The sequence below is a fragment of the Dipodomys ordii genome, unplaced genomic scaffold, assembly GCF_000151885.1.
Source record: "Dipodomys ordii isolate 6190 unplaced genomic scaffold, Dord_2.0 Scaffold143, whole genome shotgun sequence".
NCBI lineage: Eukaryota > Metazoa > Chordata > Mammalia > Rodentia > Heteromyidae > Dipodomys > Dipodomys ordii.
In genome coordinates, this window is record NW_012267359.1 from 2,348,555 (window position 1) to 2,365,640 (window position 17,086).

The 17,086-nt window shown below is 53.7% G+C and overlaps 1 protein-coding gene across 1 annotated transcript in view; it reads right to left on the minus strand.

Moving 5' to 3' along the window:
• Window positions 1-17,086, minus strand: part of Cux1 (cut-like homeobox 1) — a 184,950-nt gene that overhangs the window by 81,058 nt on the left and 86,806 nt on the right. The window contains exons 6-7 of the mRNA XM_013031710.1: window positions 3,607-3,744; window positions 611-734 (exon numbers count right to left, since the gene is read on the minus strand). Of these exons, the coding sequence (XP_012887164.1) occupies window positions 611-734; window positions 3,607-3,744 (262 nt within the window). The remainder of the gene's footprint in view (window positions 1-610; window positions 735-3,606; window positions 3,745-17,086) is intronic.

The following is a 17,086-nucleotide window of genomic DNA, read 5'->3' on the forward strand; positions in this document are numbered from 1 at the left end:
ACCCATGGTGAACACAGGCTCTTCCACTGAGCACAGAGGCTGGGCATGGCAGTTCATGCCTGAAATCCTAGCTACTCAGGAAGTAGACACTGGGGGGATCAAGGTTTAACATCCCAACCAAGAAGCTGGGCACGATGGCACTTATCTGTAAGTCCAGCTATGTGGGAGGCACTGGTAGGAGACTGTAGTCCCAGCCCAAATGAAGCAAAGGTGAGACCCCCCCATCTAAAATATAATCTAAAGTAAAAAGTGCTGGTGGCGTGACTCATGTGAAAGAGCACCAGCTCAGCAAGACTGAGGCTCTGAGTTCAAACCCCCATACTGGGGGTAGGGGGAGCCTGCATGTGGGAACATGTCAGGTTTTCTGATCAGGGAGGTTCAGGGCATGTGACTCCTGGATTTAGGAAGCCCTGTAGGAATGGAAAGAGATAATAGTAAATCAAATCACCATGTTCTGTGCACGCGTGCGTGCATGCGTGCATGATGCTGAATATCAAAAGGTGCTTCAGCTCTCAAGCTGGGGGCGGCTCCCAAATGGAGGCCAAGGGTGCTGGCCACTGGGCCTGTCCACAGCTGGGAGGGGGCATGCTGGTGGCCGCGCTGCGCTCACCTCTCCCTCTCAGCGAAGTCATCCTGCAGCTTCTGCCCGCGCTCAAGTGCGATGGTCTCTGCCTGACTCCTCACTGTCTGCTCGTACTCTCGGATCTTTTCCCTCAGCGCTTTGATGGTCACCTCTGCGCAGGAAGGGAGGGAGGACAGTCAGGTGGGCGGCTCTGCCCTGGGAGGAACCAGATCCCAACCTAGGGGACGGGCGCGCGCTTTAACTTGAGCTGCTCCACGGGCAGTGTCTGTGGATCTGCATCCGTGGAGCCTCCCACCTCCCCCCCCCCCCATGCCAGATGGAGCCTGGGCAGCACTCAGGACACTGCTGGGAAGGAAGGAGGGCAATTCACTGTGGATAAGCAGTTTTTGGAGTGGAATCAACTGTCTCTGGACCTCGCCATGCAGGGAGGAAAATGTGGGCACTGAATGATTCAAGTGTCACCTCCTTCTGGCTGGGGATCCACCCTGAGGCTTGGGTGCTGGGGGACCCAGGCCCTGGCTAGGGACTCTGCTGGGTGTGGGTGGGTGACCTGGACCTGGACGTGCCCAGAGCATAGCCCGAGCACTGGGGCCTGCAGTGAACCCACCTGAGCCTGCAGCGAGCCTGCCATGCTGGTGGCCAAGGGCCCTAGGAGGGGGCCACGCCCCCAACCACGGCACTTCCGCTCCAGCTGCTAGTTCCTCCAACTGAGATCACCCAAGTAGGTGCAGCGAGGGGAGTGGGGCCCCACTGGGACCTGCACAGGACCCAGGGCTGAGCGGTGTCTGGCCTGGCTATGAGCCAGTGGGGACTCAGGGGAGATGGGGTGGGGGCTGGGCAGCTGGCAGAGCTATGGCCTTGGACCCGAGGGCCACCCTGTGCACTCCCACCAACATTTGTGGGTCTGGGCAGGAGCAGGAGACCCAGAGCCCATGCAGTGTGGCGATTAAGCTCAGGGCTTCGTTAAGCAAAGCAATTGGCCTTTCCCATTGGGTGGAATTTGAGGGTTCTTGGGTGAGAAGGCAGAGTTAAAACCACCAGCCCTGCCGGGCCTTGGAAGCAGGTGTGGGGTCACCCAGACTGTGGGTGGGTGGTGTGAGGCTCCAGGATGCCATCCTTGGACAGGACCATGTCAGACAATGGCGCTAGCAGCACTCTTCCGAGGCCCTGGTCCAGGTGCCTGTGTGGACGCTTGTCTCCACAGCACTCGGGGCCCCTCAGTGCCACATCCGTACTTTGTTCCTTCTGGGACATCTCAGCAAATGGGGTCACATTGGCCTCCCATGTTCCCTGCCACATGCAGGAGGTGGCAGAAAGGATAAGGCACTTGCTAGGTATACCCCAAACCCATCATTATGAGGTCCACAGCCCACAATGTGGAAGAAACTCTCTGCTCTACCTTCTTAACCACCTGCACTACTGCCATGTTGAAAATAAGCTACGTCTACTGCCCTTCCCACACAGGAGCCTGGAGGCCTGGAAGGCCTAAAGGAAGAAAAATTTCTGGCAAAATGATATATTTGCTGGGGGAGGAGGGGTCTTCTAGGGCTTCTGTTCCTAGGTCTTGCTGTAGGTTTTGTTGCATAAAACCCCCAAGAGGGGCTGGGAAGGTGGCTCAGTGGTAGAGTGCTTGCCTTGCATGCATGAGGCCCTGGGTTCGATTCCTCAGCACCACATAAGCAGAAAAAGCTGCAAGTGATGCTGTGGCTCAAATGGTAGAGCACTAGCCTTGAGCTGAATAGCTGAGGGACAGTGCCCAGGCCCAGAGTTCAGGCCCCATGACCGGACCCAAAAAAAAAAAAAAAAAAACAAACAAACCCAAGAGGCCTCTGAGAGAGATTGTCCCACACATGCTCGCTGGCCAGGACCAGCGGGGCTCCAGCAATGGAAGCGGGGCATGCAGGGTGAAGGGAAAGAGGCACATGTAGCCCATGGCCTCCCCCACGGACCTCCAACTACAGAAAATGCAGAGCAGACGTGGCTCCCTCTCAGACAACCTGCTAGGTGCCTGGACTGTTGCTGCTGGGCTCTTTCTGAAGACCCTGAAGACCTTCTCTCCAGGGAGAGAAGGTATAGAAGAATAGCAGCTTGAGCCCAGCACTCAGCAGGACAGCGCTGTCCTTTGAGTCCCTGGGCAGTGCACTGGCCATCTCCCCATCCTCCTTGCACAACCCTTGCTGGCTGGGGGCTAGACCACAGCAACTCTGCACCTGGGCTGGCTCTTTCTACATCTTCCTCCTCTTTCTGGATCCTTCCATGGGCAGCCCCTTAATGTTGGAGGGCGTTTCCTGCTGTTTCTCATCTGTCCTCCGAGCAGGTTAAATGGAAGCCCAGGGAGGAGCGAGCCAGCCAGTGCCACGCCCTCCACTGGCCTCCTGCCCACAGGTCTCCAAGGAGAACACCCAGGCTAGGCTCAAGGGCAGTCAGACCGACCGCAAGCTTTCCCCTGGACAAAGGAGCTGGGTAGCCCGGGGGTTCTGGAGACATGGCCTTTGGTGCAGTGTGAGGGGATGAGCCAGGCCACCTTTGCCCTCTCTGCCGGGAGAAGACAGGCTGCGTGCTTTCATGAGATTCCCTAATGAGTAGGTGAAGCCGGCTGGGAAGGAGGATGCGTCTAGTCTGGGCCTTAATGGATCCGCAGCAATTATTGAATGACTCTGTGTGTGTGTGTGACCCTTTGATCAGGGGCTGGCTCCCTGACAGGTGTCGCCCCCAGGCAACACACCAGCCTTTTAAGAGGCAGACTCAACCACGTGACAGTCCGGGAGGGATTTTCAAAGAATCCTGATCAGCCTCCATGGAAGGCAATAAAATCCCATGTAACTATTGTGTGGAGGCAAAAGTTTGACTTCTCAGTGCTCAGCATTATCATTATCTCTCTTTAACAACTCTGCCTCTCACCCCACCCAGGTTCATGACGTGGCTGACAATTAAGAGCTAGTCCCAACAGAATGGGAAAGGCAATTAAAGAAAGAAAGAAAGCAAGAGCCAGGGGCTGGGTGAGGCGCACAGGGTCCACCAACCTTGGTTCTTGACTCCAGCAAATTCCTTGTTGTACTCTTCAAGTGTTTCCCGAAGTTTCTGGTTCTCTGTCTCGATGTCGTGCAGGCGTTGTACTTTGAGCTGTAGCTGTTGCCCTAGGTCCAGAGCTGGCACGGGATCTGCAGGGCAGGAGGGCACATGTCAGCCCTCTTGGGACACCAACCCATGCCCAGACAGAGTCCTGGGGGACGCCTCCTGCAGGCCCAGGAAGTCACCTCCCGCAGGCCGCCCTGGGGCCTTGAACAGAGAAACGACTTGACAGAGAAACGACTCTTCCCAGCATCCTCACATATGGAAAAGGGGTTGGAGACAGCCCTGGATCCACAGGGATTTGCTACTAAGAGAAACTTGGCTGGCAAGGGAGGGAGCCCTCCCTGGCTCACCCTCCTTGGTTCCTGAGCTGCCCATGGGCCCAGGGTCCAGTCATTCTAGGCTGGAAACAAAGGAGGCTTGAGAGCATGGGACATCTCGCCAACATTGGGAAGGAATCATGTGATAGGAGGGGAGCTGTGACTTAGGGGATGCAGGGCCAGGCCCAGGGTTCCCTGGCTGAGCGTGGGAATACAGACTCAAGCCTGCCAGCTCCAAGGGGCTATCATCCATGGCCTGTAGGTCAACTGAATCTTTGGCGTATCTAAGCCCAGGCTACCATATCCTGCTGTTGGAAGGTGCCAGGAAAAGCAGAGGTGAGTGGCTGTGAACCCCAAGATTGCAGAGCCCACAAAAGCATGTCTGGGCACCCAGAAGCTCCAGATGACAACACCGAGAGCTGAAGGACATCAGAGACAGGCCTGAGAGGCCGAGGCCAAGGGAACAGGACACATACCCACGTTAACACGTCTGTGAGATTTCCCTGCTTAGCACTGGAGCAGTTCTGGTGAACTCAGGCCCTGAGCTCATCAGGCAGGCACTATTCCACTTAAACCACACCTTCAGCTCCTTTCTTTTTTATTTTATTTTTTGTTGGTCATGGGGCTTGAACTCTGGGCCTGGGCGCTGTCCCTCAGCTCTTCAGCTCAAGGCGAGCGCTCTACCACTTGAGCTACAGTGCCACTTCCGGTTTTCTGGTGGTTTATTGGAGATAGGAGTCTCACAGTCTCTCCTGCCCGGGCTGGCTTTGAACTGCGATCTTCAGATCTCAGCCTCCTGAGTAGCTAGGATTACAGGCGTGAGCCACCAGCGCCCGGCTAACCTTCAGCTCCTTTCTCATTTTTCTTTATTTTGTGTTTAGATAGCCTCTTAGATTATGGTCCTCCCACTCCTGTTTCCCAAACAGCTGGGATAACAGGCTGTGCTACCATGCCTGGCCTTTTAACACTGGATTTGAACTCATGGCAACTGCACACGTGGCAGGGGCTTCCCAGAAAAAGGCAGACAGACATAAAATGTCCCTCTGCCTCAGCTGGACCTTCCTCTTTCCTCCCGCAGCCTGCAAGGCGGTGACAGTCCACCTGCTAGGCTCTGTGAGAGGAGAGCCCATGGGCTGAGCAGGGCCACTGAGTGTTTCCAGCCAGGCGCCAGCCTCACTTGGGAGATGGACACAGAGTTTGTCTGCTGTCGGGGAATGTGAAACACCACGAGGAGCATGAACACGGGTTTATATTCAAGTGCACTCTTCCATTTTCCCATGCTAGAGTCATTAATTTTTCAGACCACCCTAGGTTCCTGGAAGCAAGGGAGGAACGGGGCTACAGTGGCTCGGCAGGCGTGTCCACCAGGAGCCAGGAGATTGTTAGACGTGGCGCTGTCTGTGCAGAGTTTATAAGAGGCAGCCCCAGGACCTGGATGGGACCCATGCTGGAGCCCCAGCCGCAGCTGCAGCCCCAGCCCGGAGCGTCACCACCAGCACCCACCCCGTCCATCAGCCGAGCCCCCACTGCTAGCCCCCATCTCCACCTGTGTCCACAGCCACTGACGGTTTCTCTTTCTCATTCCTGGCTTTTCAGGGTGATCTGAATCAGTACTCAAATATTTATGTTCAAGTTGATTTTAGAAGCTATTTTGGGGGAGATTGTTCTTCTAAACTGTGAGTGGTAATAACAAAAAGACAGATTTCTGAGAACAAGGTGCAGTGTTTGCCTTCCTTCTCCTTTTAAATAAATTTCACTGTCTTCCCACTGGCACCAGTGGCTTAAGCCTGTCATCGTAGCTAGTCAGAAGTTGGAGACCTGAGGATCCTGGTTCAAAGCCAGCCAAAGTAAAAAAGTCCATGAGACTTTTATCTTCCATGAATCATCAAAAAGCCAGAAGTGGCACTGTGGCTTAAGTTGTAGAGGGCCAGCCTTGAGCACAAAGCTCAAGGATAGCACTTAGGCCCTGAGTTTGAGCCCCAGGACTGGTGCGCGCACGCATACACACACGCACACACACGTGCGCGCTCACACATACACACACACTATATCTTCTTAAGAAACTTTCTGTCCTTTTCTCCCTTCATGGCTTCATGCCAGGCAAATGGCTCATCAGGTTCTCTTATCCCCAGGTATCAGCCTCCTGAGTAGCTGGGATTACAGGCAGAAGGCACCAACGTCTAGCTAGGATCCACTAGGTCTGCTTTGGGAGAAAACCACAGCTTCCTTCCCTTGATTCTGTGTGGAACCAATGACACGTGGAAGTAACGCACAAATGATCAAACTGCCAGAGCACCATTCTCTAAGTGAAAATTCTGGCAATCTCCTCATTATTCATTATGGCGTCTATATTTAATTTAACACAATTAAAGGTTAATGCCAAAGCAGCAAATCTGGTCCCAGCATGAGGAGCTGAGCATTCAAACATGCCCGCGAGCTCTGCCTGTGATTTGGTCTCTGCGCGGCTGGGGGACTGAAGGCCCAGTGCGTTTGAGTATTGTTTTGGGATATGAAAAAGGCCTTGCTAAAGCATCTCTTAGGCTTAATTTTTTATTACGAGTATTAAAGGAACAGCTAATTACCACATGGCGATGTAATGGCTCTAGCATGTTTGGGCCAGAGACCAAAACAATGAATTTCGGTGTTCCAGATCCAGCCTGCCTGTGGATCTGGGGAAAGTCACAGCTCTTTCTCTGTTGCATTAATGATTTCTAGCCCTACTTAGGTCCCACTCAAGCACTGTCAGGTCAGACAGCGTGTAGAACCTCCAATCAGGGAAGAGGCATCACAGAACACAGCCAGGTATCCAAGAGGCGCACCCAAAGTCCAGAACCCCCTCCCAGCCTCCTCCAGTCCCATGTGGTAAATCGGCAATGTTTTATGATCACTTCATAGTTTAGTCTTGAGACATACTCTGAGGTGTGACACAAGACTCAAAGATGATAATTACCACCAACAACAAATAGCATCACCTGCATTTCTTTAGTATCTTTGCTAAGGCCACAGGGCACGATCTCATTAATTCCAGATACCCCATGGAGGCGGGAGGGCACATTGCGTGTCAGGAGCCAGCCATGCAAACAGGTATGCAAAACCATAATGAAGAGTGAGCCTTCCCAAAAGGCAGCCAACTCAATGACACTGACTGTTCAAGTGCTGATTTACTGAACAACATTCTGCTTGGGGAGAGGCTCCGGGGGAACCCCAGGCCACACCATCAGGAGTCAGCCTCAAAGAAGCGGGGAGCAGGAGCAGCAGGACTCCAGTCCAGGCTAGCCTGGATGACAGGGGCAGAATGCTACTAAAAAGAGTAACTAAAGCAGGGGTCATGGCTCAAGTGGAAGAGCATCTGCCAAGCAAGCAAGAGACTTGGTTCTGCCCCAAAAGGGGGGCGAGGCGGGGGGGGGGTACAGCCCAGAACCATCACAAAACACTGAAACAAACCTTGGAATCATCATGCTGTCTGCCAATAATTAACCATCTACCTGAACAAACTCAAGAAACAACAAAATCCAGATGCTAACATTCACAAAGTTTTACGTTGGAAGCGGGAAATAGGTGTGGGTCAGTCAATACAAATGAAAGTATAAGCCAGGCATTGGTGGCTCACACCTGTGATCCTAGTTACTTAGGAGGCTGAGATCTGGAGGATCATCGATGACTAAAGGTCAACTCAGAAAAACTCAGGCAAATTCCATCTCCAAAATAACCACCAAAAGGCAGGGCAGGATGTGTGATTCAAGTTGTAGATTGCTAGCTGTGAGCAAATGAGCTAAAATGAGTGAGAGTTCAAGCCCCGGTATCAGCAAAGAAACAAAAACAAAAACCAACAGAAAACACTTAAGACAGCCGGGCGCTGCTGGCTCACGCCTGTAATCCTAGCTACTCAGGAGGCTGAGATCTGAGGATCGCAGTTCAAAGCCAGCCCGGGTAGGAGAGACCGTGAGACTCCTATCTCCAATAAACCACCAGAAAACCGGAAGTGGCACTGTAGCTCAAGTGGTAGAGCGCTAGCCTTGAGCTGAAGAGCTGAGGGACAGCGCCCAGGCCCAGAGTTCAGGCCCCATGACCGGACCCAAAAAAAAAAAAAAAAAAAAAGATTTTTCTGCCTGAGACACTGTCTCACACTCTAAGACCCAGCAGAAGGCTGGAGATATGTGAAGCACTAACTACCTAGCAGAACTGACGATCAGGAAACCTAAACTCAAACCACAGGGAAGACACGCACAGTCATGAGGACTCCTAAAACTTGGCAGTGCCAGTCGGTGTCAGGGACATGGACCAACTGGACTGCTCCTGTTCCTTGCAGAAGGATGTAATGGCAAAAGGACTTTGTGAAATGATGTGATGGTGTGGTATTTCTTACCAGCCTCATGTGTGGACACCCTAGGGAAAATCCCAGTCTCAGGTGCCTGTGGACAGCAGGCCATGTCCACACAATAACAGCCCACGAAGGCTTGTGGTGCTTCCTCCACAATGACCCCAAACCAGAGAAATCTGTGTCCAGCAAACGTGGCTGGGGTGGCCATTGGCCTCTCCATGCAGGGAAGGGCGTCCGGACACCACGGGGGCAGGGTGACATCCTCCCATAGCCCCATGAATGCCCTTGACTTCACAATTGCACCAAGGCTCATGGGGTGCCAGGGAGGGATCCAGGCAGGCCAGGTGATCAGAAGGAAAGCAGACACAACTCTGGTGCCAAGTGGCAAAGTCAGGCTGGTCAGTAGGCTCAGCGGCATCTCACTGGGTCAGGGAGGTCTGCCTAGGCAAACCCCTGTGCACAGCACACAGAACAAGCAAATCCCACCCCCACTGCAGAAAGGTCACTGGTGCCAGGGCTTGGGGTCACCAGGGACAGCGAAAGGTGACCCCATTCTCCCATCTTCACCTTATCAAACACTATATTCAATGTGGGCATGACCCCTCAATAATGTGAATTTAACATATAATTTGGGGGTGGAGGTGAGGCTCAGAGGGATCAGACACACACTTGCCCCAGCACCTCAAAATCACGAGCATGCGTGTATGTATTTTTTTCCAAAGAGAGCAAAAAAATTTCTGTGCTAATTCCTTATTAATCTTTCTCAGCCTCCTTCATCTGTTTTTAGAATGATATAGAACTTGGTTTACAACTATAATTACACACGTGCATCATAGAGATACATACTGGGACTGGAAGCCCATAGCTCCTTCCCCTGGGCGCCATGGCCTGGGGCAGCGGGCAATTGCTGGTATGGACAGTGCTCTGGGCCGGTGGGGCGCAAGGAGGGTGCAGGGGGGCGTGGAGGGGGGGCAGGGCAGAGCCAGGCAAGTCAGTGGCTGTGCCAGTGCGAAGGGCTGGGTGACAAGGACTCACTGACAGAGGGCCCCTCAGGTGTCAAGAGCATGAGAAGACTGACAGCTGTGAGGGTGGCCAAGGTGCCCTGCATGTGTGGTGACATCACACACAGTCCTGGAGGGTAGAGGTGATGTGTGTGTGCGCGCGTGCGCATGTGTGCACGCTGGTGGTCCTGAGCTCGTTGGAGTTTTAGAAGTTTCACTGGCAGAGTTGCATGTGCACACCAGGAACTGAGAAGGGGGTCTGGCAGCGGAGAGGGTCTGCAAACGACCCCTGTAGGGATCCACTAGGGACTGGACCTCTGTGGGCACCCCTGGTGGCAGGGGCAGGATGTGGGGTGGGCATGTGATTGCACGCTCTTGTCAACCCAGGCACTTGGTCCTCTGGGACTCTCTGGCACCAGTGTCTGGCCTGGGGTCCCCTGGCCAGATCCTAGGAAGCTGGCATGCCCCATGAAGTGCAAGAGGGGCGGGCAGAGGGGCCTGGCAGGGTGGGCACAGCATGGCTCTGCTCTGGCTGGGGCTATGCTAAGCTGGGGGAGGCATGGAGATGGTGGCAGGCGACCCTGTGGGGACCAGCCTGACTTCACATCGACTGGGCCCAGAGGCCCCATCTTAACAAACCCAAGGCCCGTGTTGGCAGAGCTTGCAGTGCCACCAGCCCGCCGATGAATGTGCCCCTTGTGCGGACGGCCCCGGCCATGACATCACAGTGCGCCAGACGCTACTTTTAGCCTGGGCACTCTAGGCTAATGTAATCATACGATTACATAATTAACCCAGCTGTCTCATTAAGAAAATCAACTGGAATTCAGGGCATAATTAGTCATACAGCAATTAGCATGGTGATGAGCGACGGATGAAGGGCTGCCTGGATACCCAGTGCCAGGACCACCCCAGCCATGGTGACATGGGACCACGCACCCCGGGAGAGTTCCCCGAGTCACCCGGACTTCCACTCCCAGCACCGTCATCTGTGGCCTGGAGCAGGGGGCCCTGGGAAGGCCTGAGACAGGCTGCAGGGGGAAGCTGGTGGCAGGGACACAGATACTGCATTCTTCCACAGTAACAGCCAGCAAACTGTGCACCCCACCAGTTCTGGGGCTGCTGGCTAATCTGGTCAGGGCAGGTGGAGAAACAGCCTGGTCTCCGATTCCCTGGGAGGCCAGGCAGGGAGTAGCTGCCACTCAGGACTGTCCCTTGTTCCCTGAGACCTGGGGATCTGCTCCAGGCCCAGAAGCCCCAGGGAGGCAGAGGCAGCTGCGCATCTGTGTGCAACGCACTGGCCTTTGCTTTGGGGCGCAGCCCTGGTCCCCTTTGTGCCCTGTTTCGGTGTCTGGGTTGATCCTTAACACTAAATGCAAACACTGTACGAGGGCATACTGGGCGTGTGTGCGGGCGCCTGCTCGGCCACTGCAGTCACACAGGACTCCCTGGAGGCCCAGGGGCACCAGGTCTGGCATGCCAACACCAGGAGACCTGGAACACACGGACTGGAGTGCCCTGAGACCAGGCTGGAGCAGCCACATTCCCACAGTTCTGGAGCATGCTTTGTAACTGAACTGGAAGGTCTGAACGGGAGGCCGAGCAGGGGCAGACAGGGAAGAGGAAGAGCGAGAGGACAGCATTTTCTAATTTTAGCTCGTGGTGAGTCCCTGCCAGAAAGTAACAGGCAGGGGACTGGAGTGCTGCTCTACTCTCATGGTGCCCTTAAAACAGACTTCTCCAAAAGATGAGAGCCCCCCTCTCCTCCTGCGCTCCCAGGATGGGACTCTCCCCAGGGGAAGGGGCTTTCTGAACCTGAACCAGGCCTTGGAGTTCTGGAAACATAATGGCCTACCAGGGGCTCTGCTAGCCAGTCTCCAGGCCTGTGGCGTGGATGTCCACACCATGGGCCCGTGTCCCATGGAAATCACCATGGGTTCGAGCTCCATGTTCCCTTAGTTAGTGACCATTTCACATCAGCAGTAAAACGTTCCCTAAGACATCAGACTTAAAGCACACACTTCCAGCATGGCTTTAGGCTGTGAAGGTTTGCGTCTAGAGGAGGCAAAGTGCACGGGAGCCAGGAGTCAAACGGGATTCTCACACAGGAATCACACAGCCACATGCAGCCAGAATTCTTCCCACGAGCCGAGCGACAGCAAGCTGTGTGGCAGCAACGCAGGGCAGTGGCGCTGCCAACTGTGTCCTTTTCTCCTAAGAACTCGTTCCTTAAAAGTGATTGCTGCAACTGGGCACCTGTAATCCTAGCTACTCACAAGGCTGAGATCTGAGGATCGCAATTTGAAGCCAGCCCAGGCAGGAAAAGTCCGTGAGACTCTAATCTCCAATTAACCACAAAAAAACAGGAAGTGGCACTGTGACTCAAAGTGGTAGAGTGCTAGCCTTGGAACAAAGAGCTCAGGGACAGTGTCCAGGCCCTAAGTTCAAGCACCTTAACCAACCTCCCCCCCAACCACCAAAAAAAGAAAGACTTGTTAGATGCTGGTGGCTCACGCCTGTAATCCCAGCTACTCAGGAGGCTGAGATCTAAAGATCCAGGTTCAAAGCCAGCCTGGTTAGGGAAGTCTAGGAGACTTTTATCTTCGTGATGCCCAAAAGCTGAAAGTAGAACAGTGGTTCAAGTGGCAGAGCACCAGCCTTAAGCAAAAAGCAAAGGGACAGCATCCAGGCCCTGAGTTCAAGCGCCAGTACTGGCACACACCCAACCCACCCATCCCTGCCCCCCAAACAAAACCCTACTGTTACTGAGATGTTTCTGGGACAGAGATATCACAGTCCTGTCTTACACACATCTATGTCTCTTGCAAATAGTCAAGTGACTCGGCTGGTACCTGCCATGCACTAATAAGAGCCATTCAGAAACTTAGATCACAAGATGATTACTGTATTGGTTTACGCTGTCCCCTCCCTGGTGGGGAAATAAACACATCCCCATTGTCAAAACTCTGAGAACAAGAAGAGAGGAGTCACCCAGAGAGGTTAATGGCTGGCAGATTATGCATTCCACCCTAACTTTGCTCTGAGCCCAGGAGAATGGCAGCTCCCAGGGGCCAGAAGTCCTGGAGCAGTTGCAGCTCTCCAGAGGGCTGTGCTGCAGGACAGACGGTGACGTGGGGTGTGGGACTGTGCAGGGTCCCCGCTGCTCTGCCCAGGCTGTGACTGTGCAGCACCCCGGCACTGCGCTGGATGTGAGGGGCAGGAGGAGGCCGGCTGAGTCCTGGGCTGTCCTTGGGATGTGCAGACCTGGGGCTGCGGGGGAGTGTGTGGCATGTCAGCACTAGTGTGGCCCCACGAACCGCACCTGGACCAGGTTGTGGACACTGCCAGTGTGAAGTGGACAGCGATGCCATCCAAACCTGGACGTAGAATGGTTTCCTTGTGAATTCTCACGTCATCTTCCACGAGGGAGCAGCAGAATTAGACATTTCTCCACATTTCCATTGGCCTTCTTTTTAGTGTTTTAAATCAAATGAAGCCTAGTGAGCAAATACTCTTTTTCAGATGAGAAAAGAGCAGACTTAGCTGAGCCCAGGCAGATCTGACCTATCTCTTAAAGTCCTTTACCTCTTCGTTCCAACTAAGTCTATCCTTCCTCCTAAATAGAGTTCAACTGCCCCAAACCAAGTGTCCTATTTCTTCCTGCCCCCCCATCCTGCCCTTCCTCCCCCACCTTGGACCCCTTTTTAATCCCTTGTCTAACCTGTAGTCAGGATGACCCTTTTGATCCACAGATCTGGTCATGCCATGTCCCTGCTTAAAACCCAAGACAAGGTTCAGGCATGGTAGCATATACCTGTAATCCCTGCCATGTGGGAGGTGGAGATAGGAGGATCTCGGAAGGCTGGCCCAGGGAAAGTGTGAGGAGGCAGGGTCTGTTCTCAACACACAGCAGCAGTGGGAGAAGGGGGTTCCTCAGGCACCCCCAGTGATAAGAGGTAAGGAGCATGAGGTTTGGGAAAAGAGCAGGGCTGGGTTGATGCAGGGCATTTCTGATAGTGGCTCTGAAATGCTCTCCAAATTGACTGAGGAATGAAGAGTGTGCCTCAGGCTAGCGGTGCGCATGGTGCATGGGGGCTATCTTCACTACCATGTGTTTGAGTATCTGGTCTGCTCTTTCACACGGAGTTCTGAAAGAATGCCCCTGGATCTGGGAGAGTGAGGAGGAGTAGGGCGCACAAGTGAGATGCAAGAGAGAGGCCGGAGGGGGACAGCCTGGAGGACGGGGAGAGCCCTCACCCAGATGCCAGCCTGACAGCTGTTGGACCAAGCACGCCTAGCTGGTCACAGTCCCATCTGTCTGGAGCAGGTCCTCGGGAGGGACAAGGCCCAGACGCCGAGTGCCACAGGAAGACCGTGCAACCACGGGAATCTCTAGATGACACCAAATCAGAACAGGAGTTCAGAGAGCTACCACTGCACATGCATCCTTGCAGCTGACAAGCTGTCTATAGCTCCCAGGCCCGGGATGCTTGTCCTCCGTGGGAGGGGCCAACCTGGGGATCATGGTTTCCTGTGAACAATGAACACCTGAGGTCTAACTCAGACCACCTGTTGAAGACATGATTTGATCCACTCATTTATGCTGTCATTTGGCAAATCTCCATGGCACTCCTGCTGACTGGGTGATCCTAGGGAAACCATGAAGGAGGAGACTGAACTGTCTCCGTCTCTGCCAAGCTGGGGGAGACACAGCTGGGGCACACTGGGCCACATGGGGCTTTGGACTCTGCATGTGCCACAAAGTCCACTCATGTGAAGACCACGGTGACATCACTGGGTAAGCCACACACCTGGGACCACTGTCACCTGTGCAGCTACCTGCCAATCAGAATGTCATTAGCCAACCTATAACGAGTCGTCACAGAGGGAGAGCAGGTGTGGTGGCATCCATTTGTAATCCCAGCATTTGAGGCAGGAGATCAGAGGCTCAAGGCCAGCCTGGGCTGCACAGGGAGCAGGAGAGCAATGAGAAGGCCGGAGAGAGGGAAGCCAGCCTGGGCCTGAGTCCGGAGCAGAGCTGCAGGGTAGCTGCAGGAGCCGGGCAGAGTAAGTGAAATCCACAATGTTCTGGAGCAAATGGGCAGTGTGACCTCTATCCCAGCATAGGCCACTGGTGCTCCAGCAGGCCACTGACTAAGGCGAGGATGCAGGAGGAAGGCAAACCGGCAGAAGCAGGTTCCCACGGGTCCCCCCAGGGGAGCCCGGGAGGCAATCCTGGATACCCAGGCTAACTGCAGGAGGCCTGGCATGTGTGTGCCAGGCTCCGAGCACAGGGCAAGGCTCTGCCCTTGAGGAAGTCTATCCAGGGGGACCAACAGCCAAGAAAAAAGGAAACAGGGCTGAGAAGGTAGCTCAGTGGTAGAGTGCTTGCCTTGCATGCCTGAGGCCCTGGGTTCAATTCCTCAGCACCACATAAGCAAAAAGAAAAAAGCCGGAAGTGGTGCTGTGGCTCAAGTGGTAGAGCGCTAGCCTTGAGCTGAAGAGCTGAGGGACAGCGCCCAGGCCCAGAGTTCAGACCCCATGACCGGACCCCCCAAAAAAAGAAAAAAGAAAACAAAACCGGGCATGGTGGCACACACCTTTCATCCCGGAAAGTACAGGAGGGGTGGAAGGGGATCTCAATTCTGAATCTAGTCTGGGCAAAGTTGGCAAGACCCTATCTCAAAGACAAAATATAAACACAAGGTCAGGGAGTGTGGGTCAAGTAGTAGAGTGCTTGCATAGCAAGCACAAGGCCTGGGGTTAGATTTCTAGTGTAACAAACAAAGAAGGCCAGCAGCTTCCCAGACAGGTGAGGTGGGCGGGCATAGCCCCTTGTAGGCTCCCCTTCTGAGTCCTGCTCACCACCAGGCTCCTGATTGGAGTCGGGTGGACCAGCAGGTTTCCTTGGGCTACAAGATCACGTGAGCAGTTACTATTCAACCAGAGCCCAACACACCAGAGTGCTTCTGAAGCCTGAGGCTCGCAGACAGGGACGCCAGTTGGCCCTGCCCAGCCAGGGGTGGTTGGTAAATGTGCAGCTATTGACCAGGCCCTTCCTGTAAGTCTGGCCACAAGATTACCTCATCTGGACCACTGTCAGACTCCCAAACACAGGTAGAGTGCTCCAGCCACAGCTGCGGCTCGCGTACCTGCACACACCTACCCAGCAGAAACACTGGTAGGAGACGCGGGTCAGGCAGCAAGGGCTGAGGTACATTCTCCTCGACTTTGGTATTACAGGAAACATCAGGTTTAGCCACTCCTACCATCTTAGTTAAACAGTGGTTTTGGATGTCCCAGTCCCAAATGATAATTATGAAGGTAAATACGTTTTTGGTTTCATATGAGAAAAAGGCAGATGTAAATAAATACCCAAATCAAGATCAAAATTCTATAAAATGACGTGTACGCACGGGTGCAGAGGGATATGGATGGCAAAAAAACTACCTCTGTGGGATCTGTGGGAATTAAGACAGAAAAAAATTGGAGAAGCCAGCTGCAGTGGCTCATGCCTGCAATCCTAGCTACTCAGGAGGCTGGGATCTGAGGATCATGGTTTGAAGCCAGCTGGAGCAGGAAAGGCCATGAGACTCTTATTTCCAATTAACCAACTAAAACCTGGGAGTGGAGCCGTGTCTCAAAGTGGTAGAGTGCTAGCCTTGAGCAGAAGGGGGGGGGGGAAGCTCACAGACAGCACTGAGGCCCTGAGTTCAAGTCCCATGACCAACACTAACTAATAACTAATAACCTGTCTAATGGTTAATCAGCTAAGAAGTGCCACTAGGGGAGAGCCCTAGACCAACCTGACCTTTTAAGAAGGAACTTCAATGCTGAGTGCCAGTGGCTCACGCCTGTAATCCTAGCTACTCTGGAGGTTGAGATCTGAGGACTGAGGTTCAAAGCCAGCCCAGGCAAGGAAAGACGGTGACTCTTCACAGAGCAGAACCTTCCAGAATAGAACCCACAGAACCGGCTCATGAAAGAATGAATGCTCTGGAAGACGAAAACACTCCGGGGATCAAAGCCCAGGCTCCACTCTTCCCAGGAATCCTCCAGGCCTTGAGTCACTGTGGACTGACTGCCACAGTTCAGAGAGAAAACTCCCAAACACTACCTTGCAAATCAGACAAGGCAAACGCCACCTACCGAGCTGCTGTTACCAGAGGCACCAACGAACCCTGAGCTCCAAACAACGGAATCCATTCACCTTAGAGAAGCCTCTCTCAGTGTTCAGAAAACCTCTAGTCACATACAAACTCTTAAGAAAAAATCAAAAGACCAAAATTTAGTACCAAGAGCTGGATAAGCACCTTAGGAGACAAAAAAGTTAAGAGCACAGAAACCTTCTACTTCACAGATAAGAAAACAGATCCCAAGAGGGAAGGAACACCACTGTGACCCCTTCACAAGCCCAGGGCAGGATCTCTGGATCGCTCATCAGGGCAAATATCCAACCACAGTGGGAGAGGAATGGAGACAGTCTCCTCGTTGGCAGAGTTTGCTATCAGCTTTTACCCTTAACTGAAAGACTTGTGCCAAGGCCATTGCTCCTGCAGGTGCTCCACTGGTGCCTGCACCCTGCAGGCGGCCTCAGCAGCAGGAGGCGGCTCCCTGCCACACGCTGTATTGTAGAGACCGGGGTTTCTGTATTTGCAGAGCATCCTTGAACGAATGCTCTGGCTTTCCATATTTGCAAAGGCTGTGGGCTCTCCCAGGCTTCCCCTCTTCCCTGCTCCAGGTAGGGGAGTGGGGGTGGCTTGGACAGCTCAAGGAAGCCAGAGGGAAC